At 42.5% G+C, this 19685-nt stretch overlaps 1 protein-coding gene across 50 annotated transcripts in view; it reads left to right on the top strand.

Moving 5' to 3' along the window:
- CELF4 (CUGBP Elav-like family member 4) overlaps positions 1-19685 on the top strand; it is a 694695-nt gene that overhangs the window by 453381 nt on the left and 221629 nt on the right. For 12 of the 50 annotated variants that reach the window (XM_086480437.1, XM_086480453.1, XM_086480433.1 and 9 more), the window contains exon 4: positions 3562-3571. The exons of the other annotated variants lie outside the window; for them this stretch is intronic. In XM_086480437.1, the coding sequence (XP_086336563.1) occupies positions 3562-3571 (10 nt within the window). The remainder of the gene's footprint in view (positions 1-3561; positions 3572-19685) is intronic. 50 annotated transcript variants of the gene reach the window in all.

Genomic DNA, 19685 nt, shown 5'->3' with positions numbered 1-19685 from the left:
GGTGTGAAAATGTAATTAACTGGAAACCTACTGAGTTTAAATGGACTTTTAGTTGTTTCAGGGTTTTTTTCTTCTTCTTTAGACCTCCCCCCTCCCATTCTTAAGTTAAGTTTAGACTTGTGGGTCCTCTAACTCCCACTGGCACAGTGTAATTTAGCAAAGGTTGTTCCAGCCGAATTTGAAATTAATAATTTCAAATAGGCAAATCAATGATATTTAAAAGCTCCCTCCTGTGTGTTTGTACAATCTGCACAGGTATAAAAGCTAATCACATCTTGCTGGGGAAGAACATTTGTTATCGGTTTTAAGTAGAGCTTGGCAGTTTGGGGGGATCAAACACCGTGTTTCTTTCCAAAGTGTGCGTGTGCCTCCGTAATTTAATATTTCTCATTAACTTAGTGCTGTGGAGAGGTGTCAGTACTGACAGGGAGGAGCCAGCCAGCCAGCCCCCTGAGACACCATCCATTTTGTATCACTATGAGATTCGCAAATAGAAGGAAGGGGACATAGAAGGGATCATGCAGGATCAGAAACAGACAGGTGAAGATAAAGTTTCTGAGGGTATTACTTGGTTGGGCAGTGAAGGGCTAGATTTGGCTCGCTCAGCAGCCATCCAGGAGGATGCCAAAACACAGACTTCCTTCAAATATCCCTGCAAATGCCGCATTAGATCAGCTCCAGGAGTCCTTGTTGTCCTTTGTCATGATCATAGCACTTTCAAATCTCATGAAAAAGCATCAGAAAAATCGTGGACTCTATAATTTTCATAAGAATGTTTCTTTCTAACACCATTAATTTATTTTGAGCCTCCACCTGGACCTAAGATATTGTAAAACCACTATCCACATTTGTTCTGTTTAATATAATTTTGAATGGTATTACCACCTGCAAATACTACCCCCTTTCTAAGTCCTTGAAGACCTCCAGCTGCAATAATTTCTTGCAGCAAGGAGTTCCATAGGTCAACTCTGCAGGAGGCAATATATATTCTATTTCTATGCCAACTCCAATGTATAATTTATTTTCTGGATTAGTATTTTTTCTGTGCCTCTACATGAAAAGATCCCATTCAGCCCAGTGCTGTCTCATATGGAGAAGAAAAGCCAGCTGGCTGTACTGAAATACTCTTTCAAAAAGTTCCAAGAAGGAGGAAGACTCTCACATTTGTATTCTCCTTGCAACATCTCTTAATAATTTAATTCCCATTAGAAGTGCCTGTGTTGTAGGGGGGGAAAGATTTATAGAGAGATTTCACTCCAGGTTGGGTTTTTGTCTTTCTGTGTTTTCTTGGCATTTATCATGCATGTTTTAATTTGGATCTGAGTCTTGCTACCATCTGGTCATTATTGCAAAGAAATATTCATTTTCTCTGAGTGACATGGGCTTCATTCATCATGGAACTAGCTGATTGCCCCTCAGTTTTTTTTCCCATTACTTGGAATGAAGTCTGAAGATACTTAGCACCAGACATAGCAGTAGTCAATAAAGTTTGCAAAGTTAGTGGCAGCTGGTGACTGGGCCCAGGAAAAATTGACACTATTTATGTCTGATCCTTCCACTCTTTTCCACATGTCATTCATGGGAAGTGCAGCATCAGAGTCCAAGGCAGCATTGCAAAGGATGGGAAGTGAGCTAATGACTCCATTCCCCTTCTACTATCCAACTGTGAAGTGCTGTCACTGTCAGAGTGAAAGTTGGAGGTTTTTGCTTTCACCTAAACACAGGGAAGACAAAAGGGAGACAATTTGCCCCAGAGGAACATTGTGACAGCTATGCTCTGTTTGTCCTACAAAGACAACAGCCTCAGAAGCAGTGAGAATCCTTCAAGAAGAGGTCTTGAAAGCCATACTGCAAGCTTTAGGAGGAAATTAGAAACAATCATTTTTAGTCTCCTACCATGCAAGAGCCTTCCTTGGATGCCTGTCATTTCGGACAGTTGGCACAGTGCAGTGGGGAGCAAACAGCGGGACTCTTAACTAGTTTTAGGATTATTCAGCATGTGCAGTGACCCACAACTGCATCTGCACAGCCTTTGCAAACAAATTGCTTATGACTATTCTTTCCCTTCCCTGGAACTTCCCATGTCCTGTTGCGTAGTTCCCTGGACTAATCCATCTTTGGTTCCCTTTGTTTGCAAAGAATCCTTTGTAGCACTTACTGCAAAGGGGGAGACTGCATGTGTGAGCAGGGATGGGAGGGGTAGTCAAGACAGTGTCCTTCAATCTCTACATGTTCTGAAAGCCAGGTGTCAGTCAGAGGCTTGGACGAGATAGTCTGAAGGACTGACACCCCTAAGCATCATCATTTACGTACCTTTCCAGATGGGGTATATCTAAAAAAGGCTGGCCAGGGGCAGATGGCAACTTGGGATCAGTCAGGAGCAGAGACAGATGGCAATGTGCGACTGGTTGGAAGACAAGTTATTGTCTGAGATTAGCTGGAAATGGATGGGAATTGTAAAATGGGACTGGTTGGGAATGTAAGTCTGTACAGTCATTTATAACATGCTGAAAATTAGATGCCATCCTATCTTCTTTGGCAGTCTTCGACCTACCTACCTTTCCAAGCAGTGCAGAACTACACAGATCTGTAGAAAGCAAAGTGACTTCCCATGGATAAGATGTGGCCCACATGAGCTCACTGTGACCTCTGGATTTGATCCTAGAGGTTGGCTTCTCTTTTTGGAGAGAACAGGACCACTGGTAGCAAGCATTGCAGTTTAGTGTTCATCAACAGTTGTCACTGTGCCCAAGGAAATATGTTTAACATTTTTTGGACACACAGCACATTCTGTTGCATCATGTCTAGGATGATTTCAAATGGAGTGGCCAACAACTGGAGAAGATGATAGAACAGCTTGCTTCAATTTGGAGCATCTGTGCCAGTGAGATTTTGGGGTTATGAACACCCAGATTTCCTCCAGCCTAGCAAGACAGAGAGATAGAAAGGGACAGAGACAACATCTGTGAATTTGCTGTAGGGTAAAACTAAGCCCCAAATGGGGTAGAGCAGCCTCAAAACATTGAAATGACTAGAGATATTTGTTCTGGATCAAAATTAATTTCTACTCTTCCTAATAGGTGGCTTGTTTGGAGGCTTTGCTCCTGCTCAAAGTGATTTGAAGTTGTTCAGGTCCCATTACTCCTAGTGAAATCACTCATGATCTATCCTAACACAAGCAGGAGACTAAATAGAACATTTATTCGTCTATTTATTTTACATCAAAGAAGAAGAGCAATAGAATCATCCAGTAGTAAGGGTGGATGGGCAGGAGAGAACCAGGGGCAGGAGAAGCAATAAAAATAGAAGGCAGTCCAGATGTTTACTGCACATTAAAATACTGCCTTTCCTCTCTACTGATAGCACCGAATGTTATTTTGTTTCTTTGGAATTCATTTTCTGAAAGTGTCTGCGTGAGGAACATCTGCTCCCTCAAATCCAGACCTACAATTTGAATAAATTATCAATATCTGGCAGCAGTCCGTTATTAATGGCTAGAGTTTTATAAGATTCTCCAATATAATAATAGAGAAGCTAGCGGCTGGCATTCCTCCCAGAGAGGCTCGTGTTTGTCCCATTTTATTCTGTTCTGTTTTCTTTTCTTTTCTGTTTTTCTCTCTGAATCTGAGCATCATCAGTTGATTTTTACCATGGCTCTTGGCTAAAAAAAAAAAAAAAAAAAAAAGGAAAGAAAAAAGCCATTAGTATCCTATAAATCAAAAAGAAAAATTACATCCTCCAGCATAAAAGACTCCCTTGAGTGTTTTGCTATTATTACCTGTACAAGGTTGCACATGTGGCTTCAGAAACATCTTCTTCCATCAGGAATCATCAGGTAGTAAGATTTCTCACTTCCATGCAAGAGACAAGTTTTATTAACTTCCTCTTCCACATATACCCTGGTAATTAATGATGCAGCGCACCTTTGAGGTGTCCTAATGTAGGCCGTTTATCAAAAACTGCAACTGCGTAGAAAGAGGACTATGTTCTTTCAATATGATAAATCCAAGCACGCTCTGGGATGTTCTACATCTCTCTTTCAAGTACAGCCGCTCCTTCTAATTGCAAGGTTTGACTTTCATTGCAAGTTCTGACAAATCACCTTCTGGCAGAGAGCCCCTCCTGTGCACATATGAATGGCCACGCACCAAGAAAAAATCTAATCACTTCCCATGTTCAGCAGAGCACATGCCTAAACCCATGGGAAGATCGTGCAGTCTAATTTTTGGTGCCACACTAGGGAGCCTGTGATAAAAGTAATTTCTCTCTGAGCTGTCTACATCTATGGGGAAGAAGGCAAAAGCAGCAGGGTGCCTGCACAGGCTTTCTACTCTGTGTTGTCCTCTCAAACTAACTTCTACTCTTTTGCTCTGTTTATTCCCCAGAGCTTGGCTCTGGGAGATGCCTGTTACGATCTCTAGTGCAGTGTCAGGACCTGTACCACTGAAGTCATCATTTTATGTGTGGGCTTTTGGCACGATTAAAACTGTTCTCCCAAGCTGTTTGCAGAGACGGTAGAGGTACCTGTATTTGGCCCATGGATATAACCAGACCTGTGAAAAAAGGGCAGAAAGCAGACTTCAAGATACTTTGGATTGGGTCCTGATGCAAAAGTTCCTTCATCCCATAGGGAAAAAAAATATAAAAGAAAATAATATAGTCATGTCAGTAAACATAGTTGCTGAATAAGAAACCTGAAGCCAAGTCCACAGGGTGCCCTTGGTCGCCGTTGTGATTGCTTAGAAATGCTGGTGCCAGTCTAAACATGAGGAAACGCAGATTCCTCAGGAGATTTCCTCACATACAGGTTCTGCTAACACATCTGGACCAAGAAACAGCCTGTGTCCACTGGCTCCTACTGAAAGCAGAGGATGGATCTGAATGGATATGTAGGTCCTGTAGGAGTGGAGACGCAGATGAGTCTGACAACCCATTCCCAGCATCCTCGAAGTACCCTTAGGGCCAGGGAGTCACTGGGACCCAGTGACAGCCCTGGACAGGGGAATCACTAGAACAGGCTCTGCACAACATCCCTCTCTGCATGGGTATGCAGACCTTTGGGGTGAGTATTGGGAAACCACATGCCAAATTTTTTAAGAAAATACTCCTTTAGTGCATATCCATACACAAGGTCTGAAGGCAGTCCTGTCCTTAGGACAGGTTGGGTGTTTCTGACCCAAAAGTGATCCCTTCTGGATAGCCTGGTTGCTCTATGAACAGTGTCAATCCTGAATACATGAGCTCCTGTACTCCCTCAGTGAAAAGCTCCATCTCATGCAGGGATGGTGAAGATGAATTAGTTAATTATGTAAAGTGCTTTGGAGATGAAAAGTGACATCTGAGTGCCAAGTACTACTATTAATAACAAAACATATACCACCTACCAGGTATTATTTCTTCTTTTTTCCCTAAATAATATAGTTCTGAAGTTCAGATTACACCAGCACAAGTCATTAGCAAAGCATAAGACTTCCAGCAAAGTATTTCGACCTAAACAACCCACAATTTCAAAGGAGCCCATTTTCTCCACATCTGCCTGTATTTTACCACCTCTACAACACAGTGTCCCAGTAACAATATTAAATCCTAACAGACTGCAAGTCTTGCATAAAAATCCACCCTTCCTTCTTCTGGTCCTTTGTGTAGACACCTGAAACATCTCTGTTCAAAGTCAAACAAGACATCTCTGTAAGGTTAACAATATGCTTGATTCCTCTTCAGCAAATCACTTACATACTTAAATTCAAGCACATGTTTTAGAATTGAGAAAGCTGGGTGCCAAATTCTCAATGGAGCCCCAGTCTTACTGCAAGCCAGTGGGGATGGGAAGGAGAGAGAGAGAGCAGATATTTCCTCTGGAAAATTCAATCTTACATGAAATGCTGGATTGTGGAATATGAAATGAGAGGAAAAGGCTGCAAAACAGGAATTTTTGTACTGTACCAAGCAGGGTATAAACTACATTTCAGACCTGTGTTGATATTTAAACCTGTTCGGTGTGTTCTTGCTGGGTCACTTCAAAGCTGGACCTCAGTGGCAAAAGCAGCTGGTCCTTGTTGGTTTTGGTCTATTACAATATTTCAAAAGAAAGACTCCAAAGGTGTTTTGTGAGGCAACAGATAAGTTACAAAGTCTGCTGTAGCAAAGTATCTAACTAAAAAAAGATGCAGATAATCCAGTCATATATGACAATCAAGGCCGATATTAATTAAACAACTTCAGACAATACAGTGCGTTTCTGCAAGGAGGGAGGAGTTTACTCTGTATGCACTGTACAGCAAGCTAAATTTAATATATTTTGAGAATGAAGCAATCTTTGTCCTCTTCTCTTCCCTGCCCCCCCTTTTCCTCTCTCTCCTTGCACAAAATTTGAAGGCATTCATGTAAAATGGCTCTTAGGAATATCACACACAGTTTTATTTATGGTAAATTTATTATAATAAGGATGTTCTCTGTCATTGTCTGAGAGATTTATTTATTGTATCACACTTTTGAAACTGCTGATATTGATTGTTTCAAGAGGTTGCCTTAAAGGAAGAGGGGGAGAAAAACAACAACAAAAAAAGCCTCACAAATGAAAAGAAATGGCCATGTTGCTATCAATTATTTCATAATGAGATATGAGGGGAGAATTTTAAACATTATCTCTAGCATTACAGTTGAACAAACAATATATTTACTGGAAATTATACTTCGCTGATGAATGGCTTGTTTTAAAATAGAAGCTTCTCTAATGGGGGCCCTTCTGAGCAGCAATGACACACAGTCCAACTCACAATTATTATTGCATTTTAATTGAAACTGAATTCCGTATTTCTGCCAGAAAGTGAGAAGAGTGAATCCCATTTGCAAATATCTCTATCCTGATGATCCCCAAACAATAAAAAATTCTGAGCTGTTCAAAAATATTCTAGCGATAATGCATTTGCTAGCAATTCATCCTTTTCTTCTTGCTAAAACCCCTCTTTTGCTTTCTTCCTTGGTGTCCAGGTATATTTTCAATTTCAAGGATTCAATAAAAAGGAATGTAACACTAGCTTTTCCCACCACCACCAAACGAGTGCACCCTGCTCCCCCCTCCACCTCATCTTATGTAGAATAGGGAATTGGATATTAGTCACTGCAGTTTCTAGCTATGACAGACAGTAATTTACCATTTTATTGTGATTCAGTGCCTTGGACAGAGGCACACATTGCCTGTCATGCTGTGTTCATCACCGACTGTAGAGACAAGCGTTGCTTGTCAAATAGTAGAGCCCTTATAATGAGGACACCTAGGTGTAACATAAAAGATTCACAAGCAAAAGGACTTCTTATGGAGGGTTTAAAACCTCTAAAGCAGTGTGAGCTAGTTAGCTAATACACAAACTTTAGAAGTGATACAGACAGATATTTCCCCCTTACATCTATTAGGCATACCAAAAACATTATCAACAGAACAATATGCAAACCTTTGTGCAAAGTAAGCAGAGCAATTTATCTCACTGCCTTGTAGGACGAAGGAGAAGGGGCGGTGTGGGGGGGTGTGTGTCTGTGGATGGCACACACAACAAAACCCACAACTTAAAACAGATGTGTGCGAGGGAAAGCAAAAACCTTCTACCTTTCAGCAAAGCTGTTGCGTGATCACTAATGAGATCTCTGATGATTTTAATTTGTCTTCATTTCTAGAGAGCTTGGCTCTGCATGCCATTTTTTCATAAAGGGAAAAGTAAGGTAGGCCAGTGGGTTACAACACACACGTCATGCCGTAAGCAGCTGTCAGGAGGCAGAAAACTGACACTTGAGATTGCATTAATGCTTCATCAAGCCTAATGGGAAATAATGGACTGGATCCTCAGCTGGGGTAAATGGACACAATTTCAGTCAGGCTGTCCCGTTTTACCTCCATTGGGAAGCTGCCTGACCCATGCTTTGGTTGTGTGATCACCTGCCTGTCATTGCCCACATGCCTCCCAGGGTTGGAACAGGTCCTCCGAAGTTGCATCCCTTTGGGGTGTCAGCATCCTCTTGGTCAGTTAGGAAAGGTTCTGGACAAAACATGAGGGAAGTCTTGCAGAGCATGAAGCAATACCTCTGCTCATCTGCCAGGTGCTGTTCAGGCCCAGTGCTTTGCTTGAGGATGCAGGTAGCTCTGCCAATGGGAAGGCACTCAGACCCCACAAGACGCCTGAGAAGTTGAGCATAAAGCCAGATCTACACTTGGCTTCAGACACTCAGCACCAGTGGGTACTCAAAGCAACCTCTGAAGTGAAGCAGTTCTTCACAGGCTGGGGGTCTCTGTGGATTCAGTTCCCTCTCTCTTTTTATCCTTCTCCCTCCCACCCTAGACTAAGTAGGCTTTGTTAGTATGAGATTGCAAAGCATCCTTTGAGTGTATGCTTCCGAAGGTGAGCAGAGTCCTATGTCCATAAGTGATTCCTGCGCGCAGACAATACACTTGCCTGTGTGGGAGAAGACAAAGTGAGAGGTCCACAAACCATCTTTGCCAGCTGGGATTTCCCTAGGATAATCCACAACTGGAAACTATGTAAATAAACCCATGCTAGGTTTTCAGTGGACAGAGAGACAGCACCCTTCCTCAGCACCCTTCCTCAACACCCTTTAGATGCCCCAAACCAGGGCAGGGTCACACCTCAGCAGTAGAGAGCTTCTGCGGGAGGTGGAAGTATCCTCCGCAGTCCTCCCGGCCCTCTGCCATCCCTTTCCTGGGGGTAGGGAGATGGAAGGAACGAAACTGGATGCAAATGCTGCTGGATGAAAGTTGTACCACATGCTTTTACACTTCCTCATTTGCACAGTAAATGTGAGCACACACAAGTTCATCTGTGCATTGTAATATGCACATTTTCAGTCTTAGACACTGTGTTACGGAAATCTGCCTCCACACACGGTTCAGCATCTGATTTGCAGGCAAGGTTATGTTTTCCTTTAAGGACAGTTAGAAACACAACCAATTTTAGGTACTTATACAAATTCAGGAAAGTGTATGTTCTAATAAAGGTAGTTTAAATGTATTTAGAAGCTGAAGAGTACTTGAACTTTTATATTGCCAGTATCAGACATACATTTGAATATTAGTGGAGCTAAACTGATTGGTTGAATTACTTTAGGGAAGGGTGATACACAAACGCAACATTTTAGTTAGTCTTATTACATTTTCATTTACCTTAAGGGAACTCGTAACTGCTTGAAGACTGGATATTAAGAATGCCCAGGTAAATTTTTGCAAGATTTTGCTTTATCATTACATGCATATGTTACACGCTGACATTCATCTGCTAATGCTCTTTCCCATCTTTTGTCCCGCCTCTCTTAAAAAGGAAAACAATATGTGAAATTGAAAAATGGTGCTCACTGAGGGGTTTAAAGACATTTGAAATTTGGAATATATTTTAAAGGTCAATTTCAGCAGTAATTATGTTATAATGGTGAAGCTTTTAGAAAACGCGAAACACAAGATTAATATGTTGCCAGATAGAAAGTGGCAGAAGAGTCTGTCTTGTGTGGGTGTGTGAGTAAGTACGTGTGCGCAAGCGTATGTTACATGTGTTGAAGCTTACAGGCTCCAGCAATACATCAGAACAGCTTTCACAAATACAAGGAACACTGATAGACCTTGTACACGTATAAAACTTCCACTGATATCATGGAGACTTGCACTGAACACAGGCTTGTACTTTTAGTCCTGGAAAGGAATTTCTTATTACAAATTTGCTATTCCTGTTAGTAGCAACAAGGGTAGCATCAGCTGATCCTCACTGGAACTAAGAATCCAGTGTGCTAGGTGCTGTATAGCCAGAGAAAAACCCATAAAATTACTCATGCACGTTCATTTAGTCAAGACAAAGTGAGCCTTTTCATGCATTCTGAGGGGAACCAGAGATGCAATTAGATCAAATGAAATATTCTGTTTTATAATGGGTGTCTGTGTGAAAGAAAAAAAAATTAGTTCATTCTTTTTTAATTCTTGGATGGGTGCTTTAACCACAGGATCATCTATGTAGCTTTATATTTTGTCAGATGAGTTGTTGGCTCACTGTGTGCTCCTTGTTGCCTGATAACTTAACGTGCCTCAGTTTACTCAACTATAAAAAGAAAACCCCAAGTCGCGGCAATGTCAAACATCATACGAGTTTTGAACTCTTCTAGAGTGTGTTGTATAAGATGTTTCTGATGGAAATCACTGTATAAAGCATGGTGACAACTTACTCAAAGTAGCCAACAAACCTTTTTCTTACAAAAAAACCCGCACCATTGGAGGCAATCCTACCACTCCATGAATGGCATTTTTCCGAAAATTCAGTCTAGAGTTTTCGCTGGGGCTGGTACAGATGGGCACTTTCATCCCATCAGTTTCTCAGTCCTTTGGCTTGCTTTTGGAAACCCAAGCCTGACAGCACGTTTCTAAGATGGGAACAGCCACAGGGATGGATCAGAGCCTGAGCACAGAGGGGAGTGCTAATACTGTCTAGCTTTAGCTATATGAAGAAAATCCTGCTAAATCTGGAGGCCCCGGTGTGTCTCTATTCACTATATAGGGGTGGGATTCATCTCCTTTATTTTCAGCATTTAGAAGTCAGGGGAAGAAGTCTGAGCTTGTTTTCTTTTAGGGCCAGCCGAGAAAAATGGGCAGGCAAAGAGTGTGGGTCACCCATCCAGTCCTCGGCAGGTATCCAGGTTGTTGTTGCTCTCCTCTGACTACACGGGAAGGCTAAGTGACAAGCTCAGGGTAGGCATCGAACTCTTAGACACTTAATTATTAGATTAATCTCATCTTATGCTACTCACTCCAGATGTTCCTATTTGCACTTAAGTTAAATGCCTAAAGACTCCAATAAGATGGTAAGCTCCCATCTCCCCAGTGAAGAAGTGGACATGAAGGCACAGCCCCCATAGCATAGGCTGTGATTGCTAAGGAACCTGCAAGGCACCTGGCCACTGCAGCAAGGCAAAGTAAAACAATAAACTAAAACATGATGTATACTGAGGGAACTAGTCATTTCCCACAGCACATCATAAATAGTATATTTATAACATTAATTAAATGTCTGCAACTAAAATTATTTATAATAGAGATGTGAGAACTCAACAGACTATTAGTTAAGTCAGCTAGTTTCATTCCAGAAGGACTGGACAAAGACTTATTACACTGTATGTGAAAGTTTTAAAAAGTTGCTGGCTTAGAAAAGGTTTTTTCCAAGATGTCTACGTAACACTAGTGAATGTGCTATAGAGTATAGCTTATGAGAGAGCACCTAGTTTGTCTTGGCTCCTCTCTGACATAATTCCCATCTAAACAAGACAGAAAATATTTACTTGTATCCTAATGAAATAATAACATACAGTGTTAACGAGATCTCCAGAAAACCTGCATCTTAATATCTTTTGGGGTTGCGTTTCTCCACAGTGTGTATATCAAAAAGCAACTGCAGGACTGAAAGCCAACAGGTTGCTGTCTTCGTCGGCAACGATGCCTACATCTCTACCTGTAAATATAACAGTCCAGGTTTTTGGCATGAGCCCTGCCCTACAGTTCCCCACAGTACTGAACTCTTAGCACATTCCTTAGCAGTTTTGACCTGTGTTCAAACTGCTCACCGGTCCCCACATGAGAGCGTACGTCATGCCAAGGACCATTCCCAAAAGGAGTGTGAATGAATTTCTACCAGGTTTGTCCGCTTCCACGCTGCTCTGTCCTCCACTGTGTTTCCAGCAGGCTTTGCATGTACATGGGTACTGAGACATCCTTATGCCACACCTCACAGCATTAGCATATCCCCTGATTTTCAGGCTTTGAAAACCCTGGCCTTTTATATGGAGTTTCTCTCCCACTACCGTGAGCAAAGCCCGCACAAAATAATGGACATGTTTACTGTGAATGTGGTTCAGACTATGTCAGTTGGCCTTGGTGCTAGAAAATGATCCCTAACCTTGTTTTGTTTAGCCATGCAGACATACCCAGTGCCTCTGCTGCTTTTAGGAGGTAAGGACTAGTTTCCAGCACTGAAAATTTGTATCTTTGAGCATGGGGAAGCTTTTCTGTTCCTTCTCCAACTATGATCTTGAGCCTGTAGGCTCAAGAGCTGGTTACCCATAGCTGGTTCAATCATCCTCTTTTCACACAGCAACTCACAGGCCACTCAGCTGGACCAGCCAACAAACGACCACTGAGAGAAAGAGGAGGTGGTAAGAGCAGCTATTAATACCTGTTGATTTTCTGATTTGGATCCCATTTTATGAGGCTATGAACACCCACCAGCCAGCCAAAATTAATAATATAGCATGTCACTGCCGAACTCTATTCTTATTCTGTATAAGTTTGATTTTCATTGCCTCTTTTTTACTCTTCTTTCCAAGTGTTCTTTAAGGTGACCGTTCACACTCCTTGCTGCTTCTTTGTGCTCAAGGTCATGCATCATGAAGATTTCTTTTCACCCCATAGACTAAAGGGTAAATAAACCAGGAGAAATCAAGTCCCTCCATTCCTCGCAAGTAAAGAGTCTGCCCCCTGCAACTTCTTCTGCTCCTCTTAGTAGCAGTTGTCGATTTAATAAACATCATAGCAAGGCAGTGTCTCTTTATCATCTCCCTTCAGATTCCAAGACTCTGTATTGTGCGTTAAAGGTTTGGAGCCGCAGGGTGAGCCAAAACCTGGGTCATATGTTTTGCTATGATGTTCCTATTTCAGCTTTGTCTATAAAGGGCAAATGGTAAATCATCTTCCTGAGAGTTAATGGAGCATTTCCACGGCAAGAGGAAAAAGTGAAAAAGTTTCAAAAGAGTGGCTTATTATCTCAGTCAGCCAAAATTCGCCTTGCCCGTCACCTGCTTAGGAGTCTTCATTTTACTTACTTTATTATTCAAGTTATTTTTTTCCCTTCATTCCTCTAATTCTGTTGCTTCAGTTTCAGATCCACACACCTTTTCAGGTCTCCAATTATAATATTTTGAACTTTAACATTATAAACCAGGGTACCTGTCTAGCATCTTTCCTGTGTAGGTTTCTACAGACAGTAATTAACTGAACCTGACAACAATCCTGGAAGTTTAGGTTAGTGGAGGCACAGAGTGCCTGAATGGTCACATATTTAATTAGTGGCAGAGCTAGAATGAGAGCCCAGGAGTCCTGACTCCTCATTCCTTGATTTGACCATCTGATGTTCTCTCACATAAAGCACGGGAAAATATGGGTCAGGCTACCCGTCTCCCCATCTCTCCTCATCTTATTGTATTTATTCACCCAAGTTTAATCTACTTTATCAATGCCAGATGTCCCACCAATCTTTTCTGGTTAATGCCCTGTGATACTCCAATTCCTCTGTAATACAAGGACACAGACCTGTTGGAAAAAGTCCAGAGGAGGGTCATGAAGATGATCATGGGGCTGGAGCACCTCTGCTACGAGGACAGGCTGAGAGAGTTGGGGTTGTTCAGCCTGGAGAAAAGAAGGCTCCTGGGGGCCTTTATAGTAGCCTTCCAGTACTTAAAGAGGGTTTACAAGAAAGCTGGAGAAGAACTTTTTGCAAGGGCATCTAGTGATAGGACAAGGGGTAATAGCTTTAAACTGAAAGAGGGTAGATTTAGATTAGATGTAAGGAAGAAGTTCTTTCACCGTGAGGGTTGTAAGACACTGGAAGAGGTTGCCCAGAGAAGCTTTGGATGCTCCTGCCCTGAAAGTGTCCAAGGCCGGGCTGGGTGGGGCTTTGAGCAATGTGGTGTAGTGGAAGGTGTCCCTGCCCATGGCAGGGGGATTGGAACTGGATGGTCTTTAAGGTCCTTTCTGACCCAAACCATTCTATGATTCTATGATTCTGTCTTCTGGTCCTATCCTTTTCCTTGAGATATACACCCCTGCCTGCTGTAGCGTGATGGAAAACAGGAGTAGGTTATGAATGATTATTAAAGGCTTGTTTCAGCTACCTCAACCAGTGGGGTAACAAGTAACTCAATACTTTTCCCTATTTGAAGTTATTCATCAGCAGGGACATCTTTGCCTGGGAGGTGGCTTGTTGAGCATTGCAGGACTTCCTGCTTGTGATAAGGTTCACAAGTACATCTGGGCTGATTTCCTCTCCAACACATTCCAAAGTTTACACCGTTCTTAAATCACTGCTAAACACATTGCTTTCTCAGACATCCTGACAAGCTCAAATTTATCTCTGACTTCAGGTAGGGACAATACCTTATGACAGGGAATATATACATCCCTTCCCCATCTATCCCACGTACTTGCATGGGTCCTGATGTGTTGCTTTCTAGATTAAGCTCTTGTGCTCCCTTTTGTGTGCTTGGGGTGGACCAAGGGCCAGATGGAGGGATGGTGAGATGGTGCTGCAGGGATGGGAAGAGCATAGGTCAGTGGGCTTAAGACATTTGCACACATTCTTCATGTCATCACAAAGACACATTTCAAATTACTTTGTCCATAGTTGCAAACAAAGTTGTAGCAGAGCTCATGACTGTTTCCCTGCTACTGCTTCACAAGATGTCTCCTTACTGGTGGGGCCAACCTTCACTGGCCCCATGCAGGTATCTCGGTACAGCTGGGGGCAACCAACACTTTCACTTACTGGACCTGCTTGTCTTCAATTTCTGCACTGTTTCTGGTGTTCACCATCCCTCCCCATGCTGCCATCTCCCTGACTAATTAATAAGTGAGTCATCTTCTCCTGTGGCCTCGAAATGCATTCAAACTGTCAGTGGGGCTTTTATTTATTTATTTTGTTGTGGTTAAAGGCCTACTCTTCTAAACAATGAAAGGATAAATAAAATCAACTCAGACAAGGTTATTTCACATTCCTAATTTCCAACACCTTTTTTTTTGCTAAAACCCCACGATGCTTGTTCGTGTTCTCCCCCCTTCCCTCTCCCACCCGCTAACAAAAAACAAAATACATTTTCGAATCAAGATAAAGCCATCAAAGAACTAACTAAACATGATTAGAAAGGACCTCTCCTTAATGGGAAAAAAATCATGATTTAGACCTGGCTGCTTTCCAAATATCCCTGTGCAATCAACCAAAGAAACACATTTTCGAAAACAGAATTGTAAAAGTAACTTTGAAGAATCGGTTGCCATGGAAACAGATCTGTAAATACTTAACTGCAAACATTAAGTGACACAGTGATATTCCAGAGCCCAGGATGCCTTAAAAGGATGGCAAATTTCACCCAGCTCTTTAAATAATCAACTCGGCTGTGCTTTGATTTTTCTTCTTTTTTTTCCCCCTTTCCTTTCTTTTTTTCACACTATTCAGCTCAATCGCATCCCTGTTCTCAGGCATGTGTGATAATAGAAATGCCAGAACTATTTTATAAAAGAGAGTCCTGATCTCTTATAACATGGAGGCAGAGAGAGAGGAGGGGGCACCAAATACAGAGTCAGAGCAACCTGTGGAGTCTGAAAATATAGCCCAGAGTCATTCTGTTTCCCTGTAACTGCAGGGTCGGAATAAAGCGTGATTGATTGTGGCTTTTCACTGCAAGGAAAAACCACAAACGACCAGCAATTTCTTGTCATCTGCCAGGGAAGAATCAGATGCAAGGAAATAAAAGGTTTATGGGCAATTTTAATTTAAACAAGTGGGTACATTTATGTTGTGCCCTAGCCTTAAATCTTTGCTCAGAGTTAACTCACTCCTGGGTTCCCCAATACTTTTCAGGACTTAACTCCTGTTGCCTTCAGTGGACTGAGAGTGCCCTGCTCCCTTAGGGAGTTGGAGCCCCTCTCCTTTCTTGTCAGGAAGCGTTCATGCCCCATGGACTTACCTGATTTAGTTAAGAGGGTGACTTCATCTGAAAGCCTCAGGTGTTTGAGGGGCAAAACCTCTCTCCCCATGCTAAGATCAGAAAAGTCAACAGCACCAGTGTTTCCTCCTGGAAGAACAGTGAGGGGTGGCTACTGATAGACCTTTCCCCAGCTGCAGGCACTGGTTACAGAAGCATTTTGCAAGCCTGCTTTTCCGAGATTTTGAGCGTGTTGAATTTTCAGACATACTTCAAAAGATCTACATGTTCTCCCCAGCCTAAAGGGAGGTGAGAATGGGTCATCAGTACCGTAGTGTGAAGCATAACTTAAGGGATGGCCGTGACAGTGCGTGAGAGCACAGCGAACTATGTTTAAATATCTAGTCCCATCAGATGCTTCTTAATAGCCTTGCTCATCTGTTTGAAGTTTTGGCAATATAGGTTTTACTGCAGTTTTAAACCTAACATGGGCAGAAGCTGATTGCAGGTTAATTTAACTTGTAGAAATCTTTTGGGCAAGGTGATTCCTCTTTGGCTTCTGACAGATTATGCTCAGAGCCTATAAGCATCCCTACACTGCTAAAATAGGATATAACTTTTCCAGAGTAAGGGGCTAAGAGAGAGGAGTGGATTTTTTCCCACTACATCCCTGCTGTTGGCAAGCACTTGGATTTGAACCAGCGATCCTCACTGCTGAGCAACAGCCTGTGAGTATCTGCAAACATGAGTTCAGCTGCCGCTTTAGGAGGACCTTTAATAACCCGCTTGTTTTCATCGTTCTAGTTGGGTTTGAGGTTTTCTCTTCCCTGTGGGCTGGCTATGTTATCCTACTGAAAGCTGAGCAGCATTATCCTTTAAGCTGATTTTTCTGCGCAGCTTAGGAAAAGAAGGGACAGGCAGAAGAAGGAAAAAAATGTAGAGGCCAAGGATGCAAGAAAAAGCACGAGGGGACAGAGAAATACAGTTTGATAAGAGTCCTGATCTCTACAGTGATCACCTTTTACTTACACATTTTATTTACTAGAAGTCTGTACAACTATAAGAGATGTGTTTCTCCTCTGTCTAGTCTTGGGTGTTACTGAAAGAACAGCAAAACACAGATAGAGGGATAAACCTAGATATAGATAAGTTAGCAATCGATTTATATATATAGATATATAAGTTTTTTTAAGAGGTGTCTTTTTCTCAGATAGCTGAAAAGTTCCTACCTGGATTTCTCCTCTGCCCAGCCTGCCTATCTCTGTCTCTCACATACATGTCGTCTGTCTGGAAACCTCTGAGAGAAACCTGTGTGATCTTTGTGGAAGGAAAGTGAGGAAAAGCACATTTTCCTTTGCCTTCCTCCACTCTCTCCTGCACCTTCCTCTGGGTGCATGCTTCAAGGAGAAGCGTGTGTGGCAGGCAGAGCCCAGCACAGGGCAGACAGAGGAGAGGTAGCTCTCATTTGCAAAATCCACGATGTTGTCATCCTTGGCATGGTGGTGATGGGGTGGGGGAGAGGAAGGGGGTATGGCATGTCACTTCACTTTATCACTGCCTGGGCTCTCGCCTTGTCATTCGGCGCTTGCCATGAATCTAAACAGAGTTTGGCCTTAATAACTTCACACAAGTATTGCATTGCCAGTGACTTTAGAGACGGGTGACAGCAAGTAAGGAATTATAATGAATTGCTGCAAATGCCTTCTTCACACAAATTACAGTTATTTTCCTCTGAGCCTGCATGCCTTCCAACATCAGGATTTTGGTTCAGAAGATAGGGTTGGATGTTTATGTGTCTAGGGAGAGAGACATACATTTTACCATCACATTTGGACCCCTTTGCCCCTTTCTTTCCCCACTGAGTCCCTGGGGTTGGTTTGTTTGTTTGTTTGTTTGAGATTTTTTTTTTATCACATGCAGTCAGAAAACTGATTTTCCTACTGGAAGCAATACACTGCTAACAAGCCATCCTGCACTTCAACAGGGAGTGGAAGGAAGTTTGGCCCTTACTGTGACTGCAACAATTTAATTTAGGGTTAATACCTTCCTCTGTCACCATAGTTATCTAGACTGGTACAGACCAGAAGGTCCCCTTCTCAGCTGAGAACCATGCCACATGGCTGTTTGGCCACCCTGATATGTGTGCCTTGCTGAAGGTGGTCTTGAACATCACGCCTGCCTTCATCAGGGCAGTTGTTTTGGTCTCTGTAAGGTGGACAACTGTTCCTGCAAGCATAGCTTGGCTGCTCAGCACCCAGAGTGCCTGTGACTGGGGCCCCAGGAAAGCAGATTTGCTTCAACTGTCACTGTTGCCCATAGGTAGAATTAGCTTAAGTCAGTCTTGGTGCATTTGGTTCTGGTTATTGCAGGAAAGAGGGTAACGTTGTCCCAGATAGAGCATGACTTCATTTAGACTGGTGCCCATGGTCAGTACACAGTCAGTACATGGTTCATGGCCATTTCTCACTTCTCCATTGCAGTGTCCATTGTTTTCTTTAACAGATATTTTGAGAGGTAGTGAAGCTAAGCAGTCCCTGGCATTTCTAAGAAGGAATTGCCCAAAGTCTCCTCAGATAGGTAAGTTGCCCTAAAATCTCCTAGTTACTAACACATAGCCAAACTCTCCATCTTAATGCTCATCCTGGATCAGAAGAGATCTCTTTGCTAGGTAGGGTTCACTGCATAGCTGTCCTCAGATTGAGGGCAGGAGAGTGCCTTGCTTTGTCACTCCTCGTGCTGAACAGAAGACTGGAGGTTGTAGTGTCTTGATGCCTTCTCTTTGCACGGGTTCGGGTGATTTTAGTGGTGATCTGCAGAAAGCAGACGATACATGCCACACAAAATTGAGAATTACCTTCAGTGAGGTGTGAAAGGGGAACTGTTAGGCATTCACTTTGTGCAGTTCTGCAAAGGTCACTTCTGTTCTTGTTGAGCATCTTCCAAAAGCACTGGAGTAAATGGGAAGATTTATTTTGATTGCCCTGATTTTTGTTGCAATTTGGGGACATGAGCAATTTTCTCCATGTGAGTCAGAAGTATAACTCTAAGTGCACATTAACCTCATCAACTTTAGGTATTTAAAAGAATCGCTGAAGAGCTTTGATTGAGACTACAGGTCAGCTGAGCTTTTGGACAGTTCCCGCAGCTCCTACCTGATTCACTCTGCCTCAGTGTAATCATCTATACAATAAGTCCTTGCTTCAACTATTCTGTTCCTATATTGGTTTTAAAAGACATTATTTGTGTTATTGCTCATATTACTTGTTTAGTTAGCAACTGTCATATGTCAGAATCGACTAAGTGATGATAATGCATGGCAGAATCATTTAAATTATGCATGGGGTTATTCTTAACCAGTTAAAAAAAAAGATGTGTCTGTCATTCAAGCCCATGTTACCCCAGAGGTGTACACCTTCTGCTGCTGGGTCTCAGGTGCATTCAAGACAGGCATTTGATCTCCTGCCTTCATTCCTCCTCCTGGGAATGGGTTAGTCATTGTGAGGGCTGTTGTGAGACCAAAGTCCAGTTACAAAGTGCCTGAGAAACACAGGACTAAAGAGGAATATTATTAGAGAGTGAGCTATTTTGGTAAAGGCACTGAAAGCAGCATGCTTGCATTTGCTGTAGTCCGGTGTGTCTTTGCATCGCCACTGACTTGGTTACTGACAGTGAGAATCTGTTGCTGCTGCCGGCTCTGCGGTGTCAATGCAGTTAAAGGGACACTGCCAACATGCGCTACCTCCTCAGGAACAAAATGTGAATTACAAGTAGTTTCAGGTGCTATGTTTGTCCTTGAGTATCCTTTGCTGATTTCTGTTGTCTCGCAAACATGTTTTGAAATGCCTTTCCTTCCCTTGCTGCAATGTGAAAGCCCAACAACTGACTGCCAGTTTCCAAATGAGTGTTGCAAAGTCCATCGCTGGTAGAAGGGTGATAGTTTCACTTAGGCAGTCTCC

The sequence above is a fragment of the Leptosomus discolor genome, chromosome Z (genome assembly GCF_034619465.1).
Source record: "Leptosomus discolor isolate bLepDis1 chromosome Z, bLepDis1.hap2, whole genome shotgun sequence".
Taxonomy (NCBI): domain Eukaryota; kingdom Metazoa; phylum Chordata; class Aves; order Leptosomiformes; family Leptosomidae; genus Leptosomus; species Leptosomus discolor.
The sequence above is the reverse complement of the archived record's forward strand: the minus strand, read 5'-3'. Positions and strand labels throughout refer to the sequence as shown.